The sequence below is a fragment of the Neovison vison genome, chromosome 1 (genome assembly GCF_020171115.1).
Source record: "Neovison vison isolate M4711 chromosome 1, ASM_NN_V1, whole genome shotgun sequence".
In the NCBI taxonomy this organism is placed as follows: Eukaryota; Metazoa; Chordata; class Mammalia; order Carnivora; family Mustelidae; genus Neogale; species Neogale vison.
In genome coordinates, this window is record NC_058091.1 from 111,352,682 (window position 1) to 111,366,458 (window position 13,777).

At 33.1% G+C, this 13,777-nt stretch overlaps 1 protein-coding gene across 1 annotated transcript in view; it reads right to left on the reverse strand.

Annotated features, from left to right (window-relative positions):
- The window catches only part of LMBRD1 (LMBR1 domain containing 1), a 135,774-nt gene that overhangs the window by 30,567 nt on the left and 91,430 nt on the right, over positions 1–13,777 (reverse strand). Inside the window, exons 10-13 of the mRNA XM_044253874.1 lie at positions 4,558–4,622; positions 4,111–4,213; positions 3,436–3,540; positions 1,210–1,359 (exon numbers count right to left, since the gene is read on the reverse strand). Of these exons, the coding sequence (XP_044109809.1) occupies positions 1,210–1,359; positions 3,436–3,540; positions 4,111–4,213; positions 4,558–4,622 (423 nt within the window). The remainder of the gene's footprint in view (positions 1–1,209; positions 1,360–3,435; positions 3,541–4,110; positions 4,214–4,557; positions 4,623–13,777) is intronic.

Sequence of the window (13,777 nt, forward strand, 5' to 3'; positions counted from 1 at the left end):
TTAATTTCAGAGGTAGAATTCAGTGGTTCATCACTTGCGTACAACACCCAGTGCTCATTATATTATGTGCCCTCCTTAATGCCCATCACTCAGATATCCCAACCCTTCACCCCCCACCCGCCTCCAGCAACCCTGTTTGTTTCCTATGCTTGAGAATCTCTTATGGTTTGTCTCCCTCTCTGATTTCATCTTGTTTTATTTTTCCCAGGTTGGTTTCTTTAACTAACCAGAATCATACCGTGTGTACAGTTCTTTGATGTGCTTGTTGGAGATGTTCTCAGCCTAGCACACTCCTTTTATCCATTATATATTTCACATAAGCAGTACCACTGTTTTGGGTTGCTTCGTTCTGCTGTTATAATTATGCCACCTTTTGTGCACAGACTTGAGCACAGGGGCTGAAATTTGAGGGGAAGAGTGCCAGTTTGAGTGCTTGGCAATGTGAGGTGAAGGTATGCTGACTTGGCATTGATCAGGGGGCAGGCCGTGCATGCTGACTCGGGCAGGAGGGCAGCTGGACTGTGAATATGGGACCCACAGGCTGATGGCATTGTGTATGACAAAGACGTAGCTGGTTTTGCTTCTAACATTTGTTTTTCTGGGAAATTCTCTCTTTCTCCTTCTATCCTAAATGAAAGCCTTCCTGGATAGAGTATTCTTGGCTGTAGATTTTTCCCTTTTAGCACTTGGAATTTATCATGCTGCTCCCTTCTGGCCGATAAAGTTTCTGCTGAAAAACCCACTGACTGCTGTAAGGGGTTTCTCTTGTATGTCACTGCTTTCCTTTGTAACATTACAAATAAAATATTTTTTAAAGAATCTCCTGTGGGATTCACAGTACTGGTGACCAGACATACTTTGATCATCAAAACTTTTGAGGAGCCATATTAATAAAACCACTTAAAACAGTATTTTAGAGAAAATACTATGAGTTTTAATAAAGTGCTGAGATAAAGTTAAGTAGCTTAGCATCATGGAATCCATTTAAGGAACTATAATAATAAAATCCAGTGCAGTTATTAAAACAAAAACCCTGAATAAAACAAATATAAATATGCTCAAAAATGGGAGTGAAAAACCCATTTTAGTGATATTCAACTTGATCTGATGAGCTATTATCTTATGCCAACCTTCACACATTAAAATTTGGTTGTAAATACCACTCTCTTTAAAATATCAAAATAATGAAGTTAAACATTTTGTACTTACCTCTATTAAGTAATTTTGGCTTCCATACATGACATATTGGGGAGCAAGACTATAAATCATGTAGCTAGTGTGAAGGACAATAAGCAGAAGTATCATGCAAAGAAATAAGAGGGCCTGGGGCCTGGTTCTACCTCTTCTAATTTTATATAGCTGGAAAGAAAAAAAGACAGTAACAGTATTTCAGCAATATGCTTTACTGCTTTTGTGTTAGAGGTAATGAATACAGCTCAACCAACCATTTCTTTTTCTTAAATAAATATTAAAAATTCTTAATCATTTCAAATGATTATGAGATTGACAATTTTTTCTCTGCAAAGCTTTTAGTTTTACATTCATGTTTATTTAAAAATCACAGCAAAGCATCTATATTCAAAGGATTCTATAAATGATCCATGAAAAACTCAAGACCTAGAGAATATATAGAGTATTCACCTGGTCCAGGCAAATCTTCTAAACTTATTATGTAATAGCATCTATTAGAAGTTTATAGAGCTAAGAAGAATTATGAACTACCACTAATGCTAACTGAAGATTAGAGGAGTTTAAACTATATGTATTAGTAATACTAATAAACTATATGTATTAGTAATATATTTGTGGTTTTACATATTACTGCACAAGAACAGACATGTCATTTATACATACGTACATTTATAAATACTCATTTCTATGAAATACTCATGACATCCTCCTATTATACTCTGTATAAGTTCTGGTTTATCACAATTTATATCAATCTGACTACAAATATTTTCATATATATTTACAATAAAGGAAAACTAAAATATGGTAACAAATACAATAAGTCAAGGGACTTGCTTCATTTCAATAGCAAGAGCACATTTTTATTTTAGCAACTAAGAAATCACTACCCTATTTAATTAACAGATGTTGGTAGAACAGAGAGTAGAAGAACTTCAGTTCTGGATGGGATGACAATAAGAACACCTAAAAATTGACACTTCCCAGTTTCCCTTACATCTAGTCATAACTAACCGTGATAAAATATTAAACACTGAAAGGAAAGAAGTCTGCTGGGGACTTCTGGGAAAGTGTTTTTTTAATGGAGCATGAACAAGATAAATGGAGCTGCAGCAGCCATATTACAGTCATGAGGAAGAAGCCAAGAACAATACAGTGATGTTGGACTTGACATTTTTGAACTAAAAAGCAATGCTAGATTTTTAAAAATTTTCACGGGAAATCTTTTATTAGTTCAACTTTTATTAGTTAACTGGTTTCTCTTTTACCCCCAGGTGGAAGTAATCTCTAGTCAAATCATCTTCATTTTGAAAAAAAAAAAAATTTTTTTTTAAGATTTATTTATGTGTTTATTTAAAAGAGAGAGAGAGAGAACATGAGCAGGGAGAAGGAGAAGAGGGAGAAGGAGCAGCAGACCCCCCCCGAGCAGAAGCCTGATGCAGGGCTCAATCCTAGGACCTGGAGATCATGACCTGAGCTGAAGGTAGATGCTTAACTGAGCCACCTAGGTGCCCCTTGAAATTCTTAATTTATCTCAAAATGAGTGTAAGAAGAAAATAACCCTTCTCCAATCATACAGTAATTTTAACTTCTAGTAGTAAGGGTCATCTTGAGAGCTACGGTGTATTCATTTATACTTCAATGTGTTTTCATGCAGCCAAACACTGAGGAAAATAATGTAACTTCCAGACCAGGTTTTCTCAACCTTGGCATTACTGACATTTTGGGCTGGATAAGTCTTTATTACGGATGGCTTCCCTGTACAATCCAGAATGTTCAGGGTTTCTATCCATTAGACAACAGTAGCACCCACTAGTTTTTTGTTTTTTTGTTGTTGTTTTTTACTGTGGAAGGAGCCAAGATGCCCTTCAACAGATGAATGGATAAAGATGATGTGGTCCATATATACAATGGACTATTACTCAGCCATCAGAAAGGATGAATACCCACCATTTGCACTGACGTGGATGAAAGTGGAGGAGATTATGCTAAGTGAAATAAATCAAGCACCCACTAGTTTCACCAACTGCAAATATCTCCAGCATAGCCAAATGTATGCAAGAGGTAAACCTGCCCATTTAAAAACCACCACTTGGACAAAAAACACCTTTTTGCTAATGTGAAGTGAAAAAGCTAGTGTTTCCTTTTAATATCAAGATATTTACAAATTTATATGATAAATATAAGTTAACATAGTAATGGAGATTATGTACAAAATTATGAAAACAATATTGTTATACTTACTCTAACCCAAAAGAACCATATGCCGATATTTCGAATTCCCGCCATTGAAGTAAAAATAAAGTACATAATAATAATTGTTATAAGAATATAATCAAGAGGAAACACCTGAAAAAATAAAATTTAATTTAATTTAATACATAAACAAATAAATACACAAATTTAATACACAAAATACACAAGGGTTTAGAAGTCATATAAAATTAACTGAATCTTCATTATTCATATTTGACAAATGTTTAAAATATCAACCCTGATTTTGATCAGGCTACTATGATAATACAAAAGAAAAGAATCCTCCAAAAAACAATTACTAAACTGTTACTAAATTGCTTAGTACTCATTATCCTAAGGAAAATCCTATAATGAATTCAACTAAAATTATACTTATATATGGAATAAAAGACTTCATTAAAAATTAAAAATAGGCATTGGAAAAGTTCATTAGGTATTATAATATATCCCATATCAAATTATGTGTAAGAGTTCAGCAATGTATCAATATAATCTTTAAAGTAATATATCAATGTGGAAATTACACATGAATGAAGAGCTAAATCAGCAGAGGGCACAGCCTATATTGCCAAGTATTACTAGTTTGTTAATATAGTAATTTGACAGAATGACAATGTTGGCTGAAGAATAAAATGTTTTTTTTTGTTGTTGTTGTTTACTCACTGTTTGTAGTACAGGCAAAAGCATATTCAGTGGATTACTCAAGTTAGCTCCAAAAATTATAAAACCAGAATCTATTCCAGCTGAATGAAGGGCTTTATCCAAACTAAAACAACAAAAATGATAGTGAATTTACATGTTATACTGGCATATTTTCAATTAACTTAGAAAAAATATCATAAGTTAAGCATGCAGATTCAACAGTCAAAGAAAACCACAGGTAACAAATTAAACCTCACTTAAATATCTTACAGATACTGCTCAACTGAAATAGAACAAAGAAACACTATTATTGCACATTTTTAGTCATTCTTTGAGTTAATGCTGTAGAAAACTTCAAGTAAAACAAAGTAAAAAAAAAAGATGAATAGGCTACTAATGGAATCAAGTATGGAAAATGTATATCATCACAGGATGTGTGCTTTGGAAAATAACGTGTACTATACTTACTTTGACAGGAAGAGAGAAATTATAAACAGCAATGCAACTAAGATGAAAAATATTCCCCAAATGATCTAAAAGTAAACAAAAAATTCATTAAAATATAGTTCTAGAAGTCGATATTAAAAGCACAAAACCATTATGCTCAATATGAGTTGCAAGCATATGACAATGATCTAATGTCTATTTTGATTTAGTATATAATCTTAGACATTTGTCATCTAAATTTTCATTATGAGATTGTTTGAAAACACATCCACAAAAGAGACAAAGTATTTAAAAGTCTTAATTAGTAAGTAAACAAATGAGACTCTGCTAGGCCATATAAAAGGTTTATATTCAGTTACAATGAAATATAAACTTCAAAGATAACTGAAAACTAAATTAAGACTTACATACATACATACATACATAAAAAAAAACAAACCCATGAAACTCATCAAGTTATATAAACCTGTTATTAAAAAAGGGAACTTGGAACATTTCCCATGGAATTTTTATATAAACACACATACACACACACAGAGGTATATACACACACAAATATACACATGCACACACAAGCATATAATTTACAGTTTTTGTCAACATGTTTTGTGTGTGTTTGTATGTGTGTGTATATCTATCTCTATCTATCTATCTATATTTTATACCATGGCCCAGAAAAGTCTATATAACTGCTACTATTCCTGAAATAGAAAGTATTAACAGCACTGAAGAAACTGTCACCTTAATAATATTTCTGGGAAGAAATGTATTAAACATTGTAATTGGTAGAATACATTTCCTTTTACCATATGAACTTTGCATAAGAGATAGTAAAAAGCAAGTGAAAAATTTTTGAAACTGGGTCTCTAAGGAATAAAAAAGGGCTGCAATCTATGTTAGTAATAACCTTGGCTCTTTTTTTTACCTGACATCTTCTCTAAGTTCTAGCAACAAGAAGGCTGAAGAATCCACAAAATCAGAACAATAAAAAGAAGATTCTGATTAAGCACAATTAAGTGTTTTTGGCTTCTCTTTTGGAGAAAGAATTGGAATTGATAGGAATAGATGGATAATATCATGAATGTGAGGGTGATTTTCATCTTATTCCACATAACTGCTAAAGTATACTTTAGAATTCTGCTAGGATAAATGAAACAAAATAGTAACACATCAGCCTCCCCACATATAAAGATGAATTTTGGAATAAATTTTAGGCTGTGTTCTAGAATATTCTTCAGTTCTGAAAGAGTGCCTCTGGAACCACCTGGAAAGAAAACTGGTGAGAACCAAAAATGATATAGTCATTACCAGAAATAGAAAACACCACTTATACGCATTTGACATACTAGAATTTCATGTGAGAATTCATTTATTTAAAAAAGGTATCACTGCTGGTGTTTCTGGGTAGCTGGCTGTTGAACAGCTAGCTCTTCACTTTGGCTAAGTCATGACCTCTGGGTAATGGGCTTGAGCCCCACAACAGGCTCCCTGCTCAGCATGGAATCTGATTATCACTCTCCTTCCCCCCCTCAGCCCCTCCCCCTACTTGTGGTCACATGCTCTCCCCTCTCTCTAAAAGAAATAACGAAATCTTAAAAAAAAGGTCTCATTGCTAAAGAAGTTTGAATGATCCCTTTATAGTAACAAAAGTTCATTAGTAGAAGGTATAAAAGAGCCTACACAATCTTTTTCTACTAGATTTGAGCACCTTTATTTGATACCTAGGTGAACCAGAAGACAATATAATTACACTGAGGATCTACAACTGAAATATATTATTTCCTAATAGATTGCTAATAAGAAATAGTTTGTAGCATGAGGGCATATAACTGCCAGATGCCAATTAGTAGTACAAAGACATACACAGAAATAGCAGAAGTTAAAATTCCCTTTCCTTGATGTCCATTTTGGGGGAAGAAAAAAAAAGGAAAAAAAAAATTCTGGACTATTTTCCCTATCTGTTGGGATGAATGGCCAACAGTTACATTGTTTAATCATAGCTATCCAATAGAAAACAGAATAAAAGTAAAAAATATAACTTACAAAAACCAAGAAAACAACATACATTTAAATGAGACCCTAAATTAGCACTTCCAGAATCATGTCAGTGATGACCCCCTTGAACTGACCTAAATATTCCACTCTTAGCTATAATGTCAATTTTGAAATAAAGATTAAGAGCTATAGAGGTGACATCAGTAAAGAGAGAGGGTAAGAACGTCTGAGAATCCTCTCCTCCCTAAAAGCAACGAAGAAACTGGCATAAATTCTCAGAATCAACTTTTTCAACACTAGGGAAATTTACCAAAGCCATGCAACAACCCAAGTATATTTACCAAGAAAAATGACTGATTCTCAGTAAGAACACAGAGCATTATGGCATTTTAACTTGTTGAAGTCTCAAACACTTCTCTCTAGTGTATGGTAGCCTTGAAAGATAGTCGGTAAAAGCCAGAAGCCTAGCAGCCACCTGAGGAAACAGAAAGGGGATGGAGCTCTTTCAAAGTCTCATTTCCAGAGTATTGTTATTATTGACCTGCTGGTTAATTCCATGGAAGATCCCACTTGCAAGACCATCTGTTTGACAAGAACTGAAGCTCACACAATGCAAAAACCACTTCTTAGGAGTATCTGTCAAAAAACTACAGGCAACCAGTAACATTATGGCCATAAGAACTGGTAAGTAACAGGCAAAAAATAAACTAACCAAAAAGATGACTTCACTAGTGAATTTTACTAAAGGTTAAGAATTAATACCAATCTTTTAGAAACTTTTCCAAAAAAGAAAGGAAGAAAAGGAAGGATGACTTCCTAGCTCAATCTATGATACCAGTATTACTCTGATACTAAAACCAGTCAAATACAATCACAAAAAAATGAAAACTATAGACTATTGTTCCTTATAAAAATGACTGCTAGAGTCCTGAACAAAATATTAGCAAACCAAATTGGGCAGCATGTAAAAAGAATTATGTACATAATCATGTGCAATATATCCAAGGAATGCAGGTTGATTCAACATAAATCAATCAATCTAATACAATGTTTTAACAGAAAAAAAGATCAGAAACCACATGATCTCAACAGGCACAGAAAAAGCACTCGACCAAATGCAACACACTTTCATTTAAAAAGAAAAAAAAAGGCACAATAAATTAGAAATACATGGGATAGTCCTCAATCTGTTAAGTGTATCTACAAAACTTATACAGCTAATATTATATTTAATGGTGACACACTAAAAGCTTTCCCATTAAAAGCAAGGAAAAAGCAAGGATGTTCACTCTTTTTTTTTTTTTTTTAAGATTTTATTTACTTAGAGAGAGAGAGACAGAAATAGAGACAGAAAGCACAAGCGGGGAGGAGAGGGAGAAGCAGGCTCCACACTGAACAGGGAGCCCAACTCGGAGCTTGATCCTAGGACCCTGGGATCATGACTTGACAGCTTAACTGACTTTGCAACCCAGGTGCCCCAAGGATGATAACTCTTGCCACTTCTTGCCATATATACCTCTGCAGATGACATTTTATAGAAAGAAAATCCTAAGAATATTACAATAAAACAATCGGAACAAATAAATGAATTCAACAAGACCGCAAGATAAAAGATCAACATACAAAAATTAGCTGTATTCTGTATGCTAGCAGTGTACTGTCTGAAATGAAAATATACAAAAACCCTCCCACACATATGGAACAATAAGGCTAGCCTGAATAAAACAAAGGAGATTTAATGGAGACAAGAAACATGAGAAGTTGGGAAAAGGTCTATTACTAAACGGGGACAGAAAAGAAAGACACCCTTAAAAAAACTTACATTTAAAATTAGGTACAAAGGTTGGCTAGAATTTTAAAAAATTGAATAAGCCTCAATTCTAACCCCTAAGTCTTCAGTTCCACTCCTCAGTGGTAACTACCATTAATTCTTACAAATCCTGCCCAAAAGGTGTATGCTGAGGAGTGTGTGTGTTTCAAAAGAGTATCTACCACACACAGTATCTGCAACCTGAACATTAGTTTCAATTAAAATACAACACACATCCTGTAGACTACTTGAAGCCTTTAAGAAATGATTTCATTTTATATAAAATGATTTCATTTTATATAAATGATTTCATTTTATATAACACATATAACTTCATTTTAATGGCTATAGATACAATACTTCCAAGTATGGAGATAAATCATTAAGCCAATCTCCTATTGATGGACACTAGTTATTTTTACATGTGTTTATTAGAACCAAAGGTGCCAACAAACAAAAAGTGATTCTTAAACACCTAATAGACTTTTATAACATTTTTGAGTTTACAGAAAAATTGAGGTAACAGTACTGAAGTTCTTATAAACCTCTCCCATATAGTTTCTCCTATTAACATTCTGCATTAGTGTGGTACATTTGTTACAACTCATAATACTGACACATTACCTAAAGTTCATAGTTTACATTAAAATTCATTTTTTGAGAAAAAAAAAACAATTTTTATGTTATAAAGTTCTATGGGGTTTGCCAAATGCATAACCTCCTGTATCTACCATTACAGTATCACACCAAATAGCTTCACTGGCTTAAAATCTCCTGTTTCACCTATCCATCTTATTTTACCTCACTTTAACCCCTGACAACCAGTGATCTTTTCTCTGTCTTTACAGTTTTGCCTTTTCCAGAACAGAGCTAGAATCATAAATTATATAGTGTTCATACACTGCCTCCTTAAATATATGCATAGTAGAATAGAATGAAGGAATATATATGTTCCTTCATTCTTTTGTGTGGTTTGATGGGTCATTTCTTCTTCTTTACTGAGTAATATTCCATTGTATGAAAGTACCATAATTTGTCCATTTACCATGAAGGATATTTTGGTTGCTTCAAAGTTCTGGTAATTATGAATAAAGCAACTACAAACACTCATGCTCAGATTTTTGTGCAGACATAACTTTTCAAAACAGCTGGATAAACACCTAGGAGCGTATCTGCTGGATTGTATGAAAAGACCAAGTTTATTTAGTTTTATAAGAAACTGCCAGTGGTGCCTGGTGGTGCAGTCAGTTAAGTGACTAACTCTTGGTTTCAGACTGGGTTGTGATCTTAAGGCTGTGGGATAGAGCCCTGCATCACACTTTGTGATCACCCCCAAGTCCACCTGGGATTCTCCCTCTCCCTCTGCCCTTCCCGTTTGCATGCGCTCTCTCAAATAAATGTCTTAAAAAAAAACAAAACAAACAAAAAAAAAACCTGCCAAACTGTGTTCCAAGATGGCAGTACAACTTTGCATTCCCATCAGCAACAAATGAGTTCCTGTTGTTCTACATCTTTGCCAGCATTTGGTTTTGTCAGATAATTTTTTAGTGTGAAATTTTTCACTGGTTTAATCTGCAATTCCTTAAAGTATATGATGTTAAGTATCTTTTTATATGCTTATTTTCCATTTGCATATCTTCTTTCGGAATGGGTGTGTCAACTTTGGCCCATTTTTAAAAAATTATATATTTTTTTCAGTGTTACAAGATTCACTGTTTATGCAGCCCACCCAGTGCTCCCCCTTAATTAACATAACATAACATAACATAACATAACATAACATAAAATATGTGCCCTACTTAATACCCACCACCAGGCTCACCCTTTTTTAAAAAATTGGGTAATTTCTTTCCATTGAGTTTTAGGAGTATTTTGTATATTTTTGGATTGAGGCCCTTTATCAGATATGCATTCTGCAAATATTTTCTCTCAGTCTGTGACCTTTTTATTCTCTTAACAGTGTCCTTCACAGAGCAGAAGTTTTTAATTTTAGTTTAGTAAAGTTATCAAGTTTTTCCTTCATGGATGAGGCTTTAGTGACGTATTCAAAAACTAAGGTAAGCAAGATTTTCTTCTACATTACATCCTATAAATTTTATAGGTTTTTTTTTTAATATATTGGGTCCATAATTCACTTTGAGTTAAGTTTTGTGAAAGGTATAAGGTCTATGTCTTGATTCACTTTTTTTTTTTTTTTAATAAATGCCAAATTTTTTCAGCACCACTTGTTGAAAAGACTATCCTTTCTCTAATGAATTGTCTTTGCTTCTTTATCAAAGATGAGTTGACTACAGCATGGGTCTCTTTCTGGGCTCTCTATTCTGTTACACTGTCTATATGTCTCTTCTTCCACCAATACTATGCTGTCTTGATTACTGTAGCTTTATAGGAAGTCTTGAAGTTGAATGGTATCAGTCCTCTGACTTTGTCCTTAAGTATTGTGCAGGCTATTCTAGGTCTTTTTTCCTCCCCATCTGTTTCCTCCCCATTTGTCAATATCCACAAAATACCTTGCTGGGGTTTTCATTGGAATTGTACTAAATTTACAGATCAAGTTGGGAAAAACTGACCTCTTAAAAAATGTTGTTTTAGAAATATAAATATATAGAAAAGAAACCAATTTTTTCCTGTGTATTAATCAGATAAAAATCATGTTATTTTTGTTAAAGCACAGTAAAAAGGTGAAATGTTATAATCTATGAAGAATACCAAGTAAGACATTACTTTTGTCAGAGTAAAAATACTGTTAATGCTACTAACTTTACATGTGATGTTATCTAAACCAATGATGGATCAACTGGCTAGAAAATTCTCCACTACCTGCAAAGAAAATTTAAGTTCCTCTGTGTCATGAAAGCATTACCATTACCCAAAATCTCTTCCCTTCCCCTTTAACATTAAGTTTTAAAAACCCTGTGTTCTTTTCATTTAAATCAGTAGTTCTAAACTGGACAAATCCCCCTTCAAAGGACATTTGACAATGTTTACAGAAAGCCTGTCATGATTTAGGGGGAGGGAAGGTTACAACAAGCAGATAAGAATGAGGCTAAGGAATGCTGTTAAACACCCTACAATGCACAGGACAGTACTCAGCCTCTCCAACAAAGCACTATTGGGCCGCAAATGTCAAAGATGCTGAGATGGGGAAAGTCTGATTTAAACTGAACCCTGCATGGTATTAGAAAGGAGCATGAATAAGCTATTATTTTAGCAAAAATAAACTTATCATTCTCTTCAAATTATTTTAAGATGCTTATTAGCTTAAAATAAATCTCTTATCCTAGAATTTGATATCATCTGACAATGTGAAACAAAACTTCCAAGCAAAATAAAAGAAATAATATAGGTGAGCTGTTTTTCTTTTTTTTTATTTAAGACACATCTCTTAATCAGATTTCATAGGTTAATTTCCCATATCCATAAATAACTTTTGTATATCCAGGAATATGATCAAAAACAGAAGAAAGGTGCCACACATCTAGAAATTCAAACAAAAGTTAAAGGATAAAATTAAAGTAATTTCTATTGTATTTTATTATTGATGTTACCTTAAGTAAAATACCATGTACTTTTTCCTTTTTTGCCAAAAGAAATAGCTGGTATCAAGAATGTTTTAAAAAAAATTGTAGTTTTCTAACTCTTTAATAAGAATGAGGTTAGGAAACAGAAGCATTCCTTCTTTAAAATTGCTTAGAATCTTGTTAACTGAAGAGTGGTCATGGACCAGTAGAATCAGTACCTGGGAACTTGTTGGAAATACATACTTTTGGGGCCTAATTCAGGTGGACTAGATCAGAATCTGTATTTTAACAAGATTCCTGAGGAATACTTACATTAAAATTGAGAAGCTGTGCCTTAAAAAAGTCATTTAGAATGTTAGATGACTACATTAAAAAGATACCAAGTAAACCCAGGTTAAAAGTTTGAAAAGAGAATTTTGGAATGGAGAACTGTATTGAAATTTTAACCCAAACTGAACTTTCTTCTCTCCAGAGGCTATCGGACATCATACGTCAAGTATTACATAGCACCATCTGACATTATATGTTAAGTATTACATAGCCAGTGGCCATGGGTCTCAGTCCCCTAACTCTAGAGACCAAATCAATTAGTCTTCAAGACTTTTCTCATGGGTAGAAGGTAAGAACATACAATTTCCACTATCAAATTTAATATAGTTTGTAAGTTATAGTTCTAAGAAGTTTTATAGGTTGCAAATGTTCTACAAATTTTTTTTAAAAAGTTAGAAAATCAGTAATATTCAGCTCTGGCTATAAATTATTATATTACAAGTAAAATATTTGCAACATATTGCATGGAACACTGGGTGTTACATGTAAACAATGAATCCTGGAACACATTAAAAACTAATGATATACTGTATGGTGACTAATATAATAAAAATATATAAAATAAATAAATAAATAAATTTTAAAAAAGAAAATTATTACTATTGCAAAGATCCTCATGGTGATTTGTCAGTGTAGTACCAGCTTATGATACTTGGTCATGGTTACAATTCTCCTTATATTAGAAGCAATTTCTTCAGTTCAATACTATTCTGATGGAAGAGACTTTCAAATGGAAGTGGTAAGGATAATGCCAAAAACGAGGGGTGAGGAAGTAGGGGAAATCTAGTAAGAGTTAAGACTTTAATGCTTTATTTTAGTATAATTTCAGATATATGGAGAAAACTGCAAAATTTGCACAAAGAATTTCGATATACCTTCCAACCAGATTCAACAAATCATAACATTTACTTTGCTTTATCATTCTCCATCTATCTGGCTGAACTATTATTTTTGAGAATGAGTTGCAGAAATATACTTTAATACCTATTCTCTAAAAGCAAATTCTTTCACATTATCATATTTCAATTGTCAAAATCAAGAAATTAATACTGATAGAATGCTATTATCTAATCTATAGACCTTATTCAAATGTCAATTGTTCCACAAATAAGCTGCTTTTTTTTTTCCTGGATCAAAATAAATTCAGCATTATACATTGCTTTTGTTTAGCATTTCTGTTTAGCATCCTTTAATTTGGACCAGTTCCTAAAAAGCTTTTATTTTCATGACCTTTAGATTTTGAGGAGTAGAAGGCAGTTAGCTGTGTTGTCCTTCAATGTGGGTTGCCTATTTCCTCACACTTAATTCAGCTCATGTAGTTTTAGCAAAAATGACAGAAGAACAATCATACCTATTGCCTCATTACTGATGAGTTTAACTTGGATCACATGGTTAAGATAGTTCTGGTCATATTTCTCCACTGTAAAACGACTACTGTCCTCTTTGTAAAATTAGTAAGTGTTGCAGAGATATACTCTGAGATTATGGGAATATCCTATTTTCTCCAAACTCTCACCTTCTAATTTTAGTATTCATTTATGTCTCTTCCAAGAAGCAGTATGTGGTGTTTACCAAATACTGATTT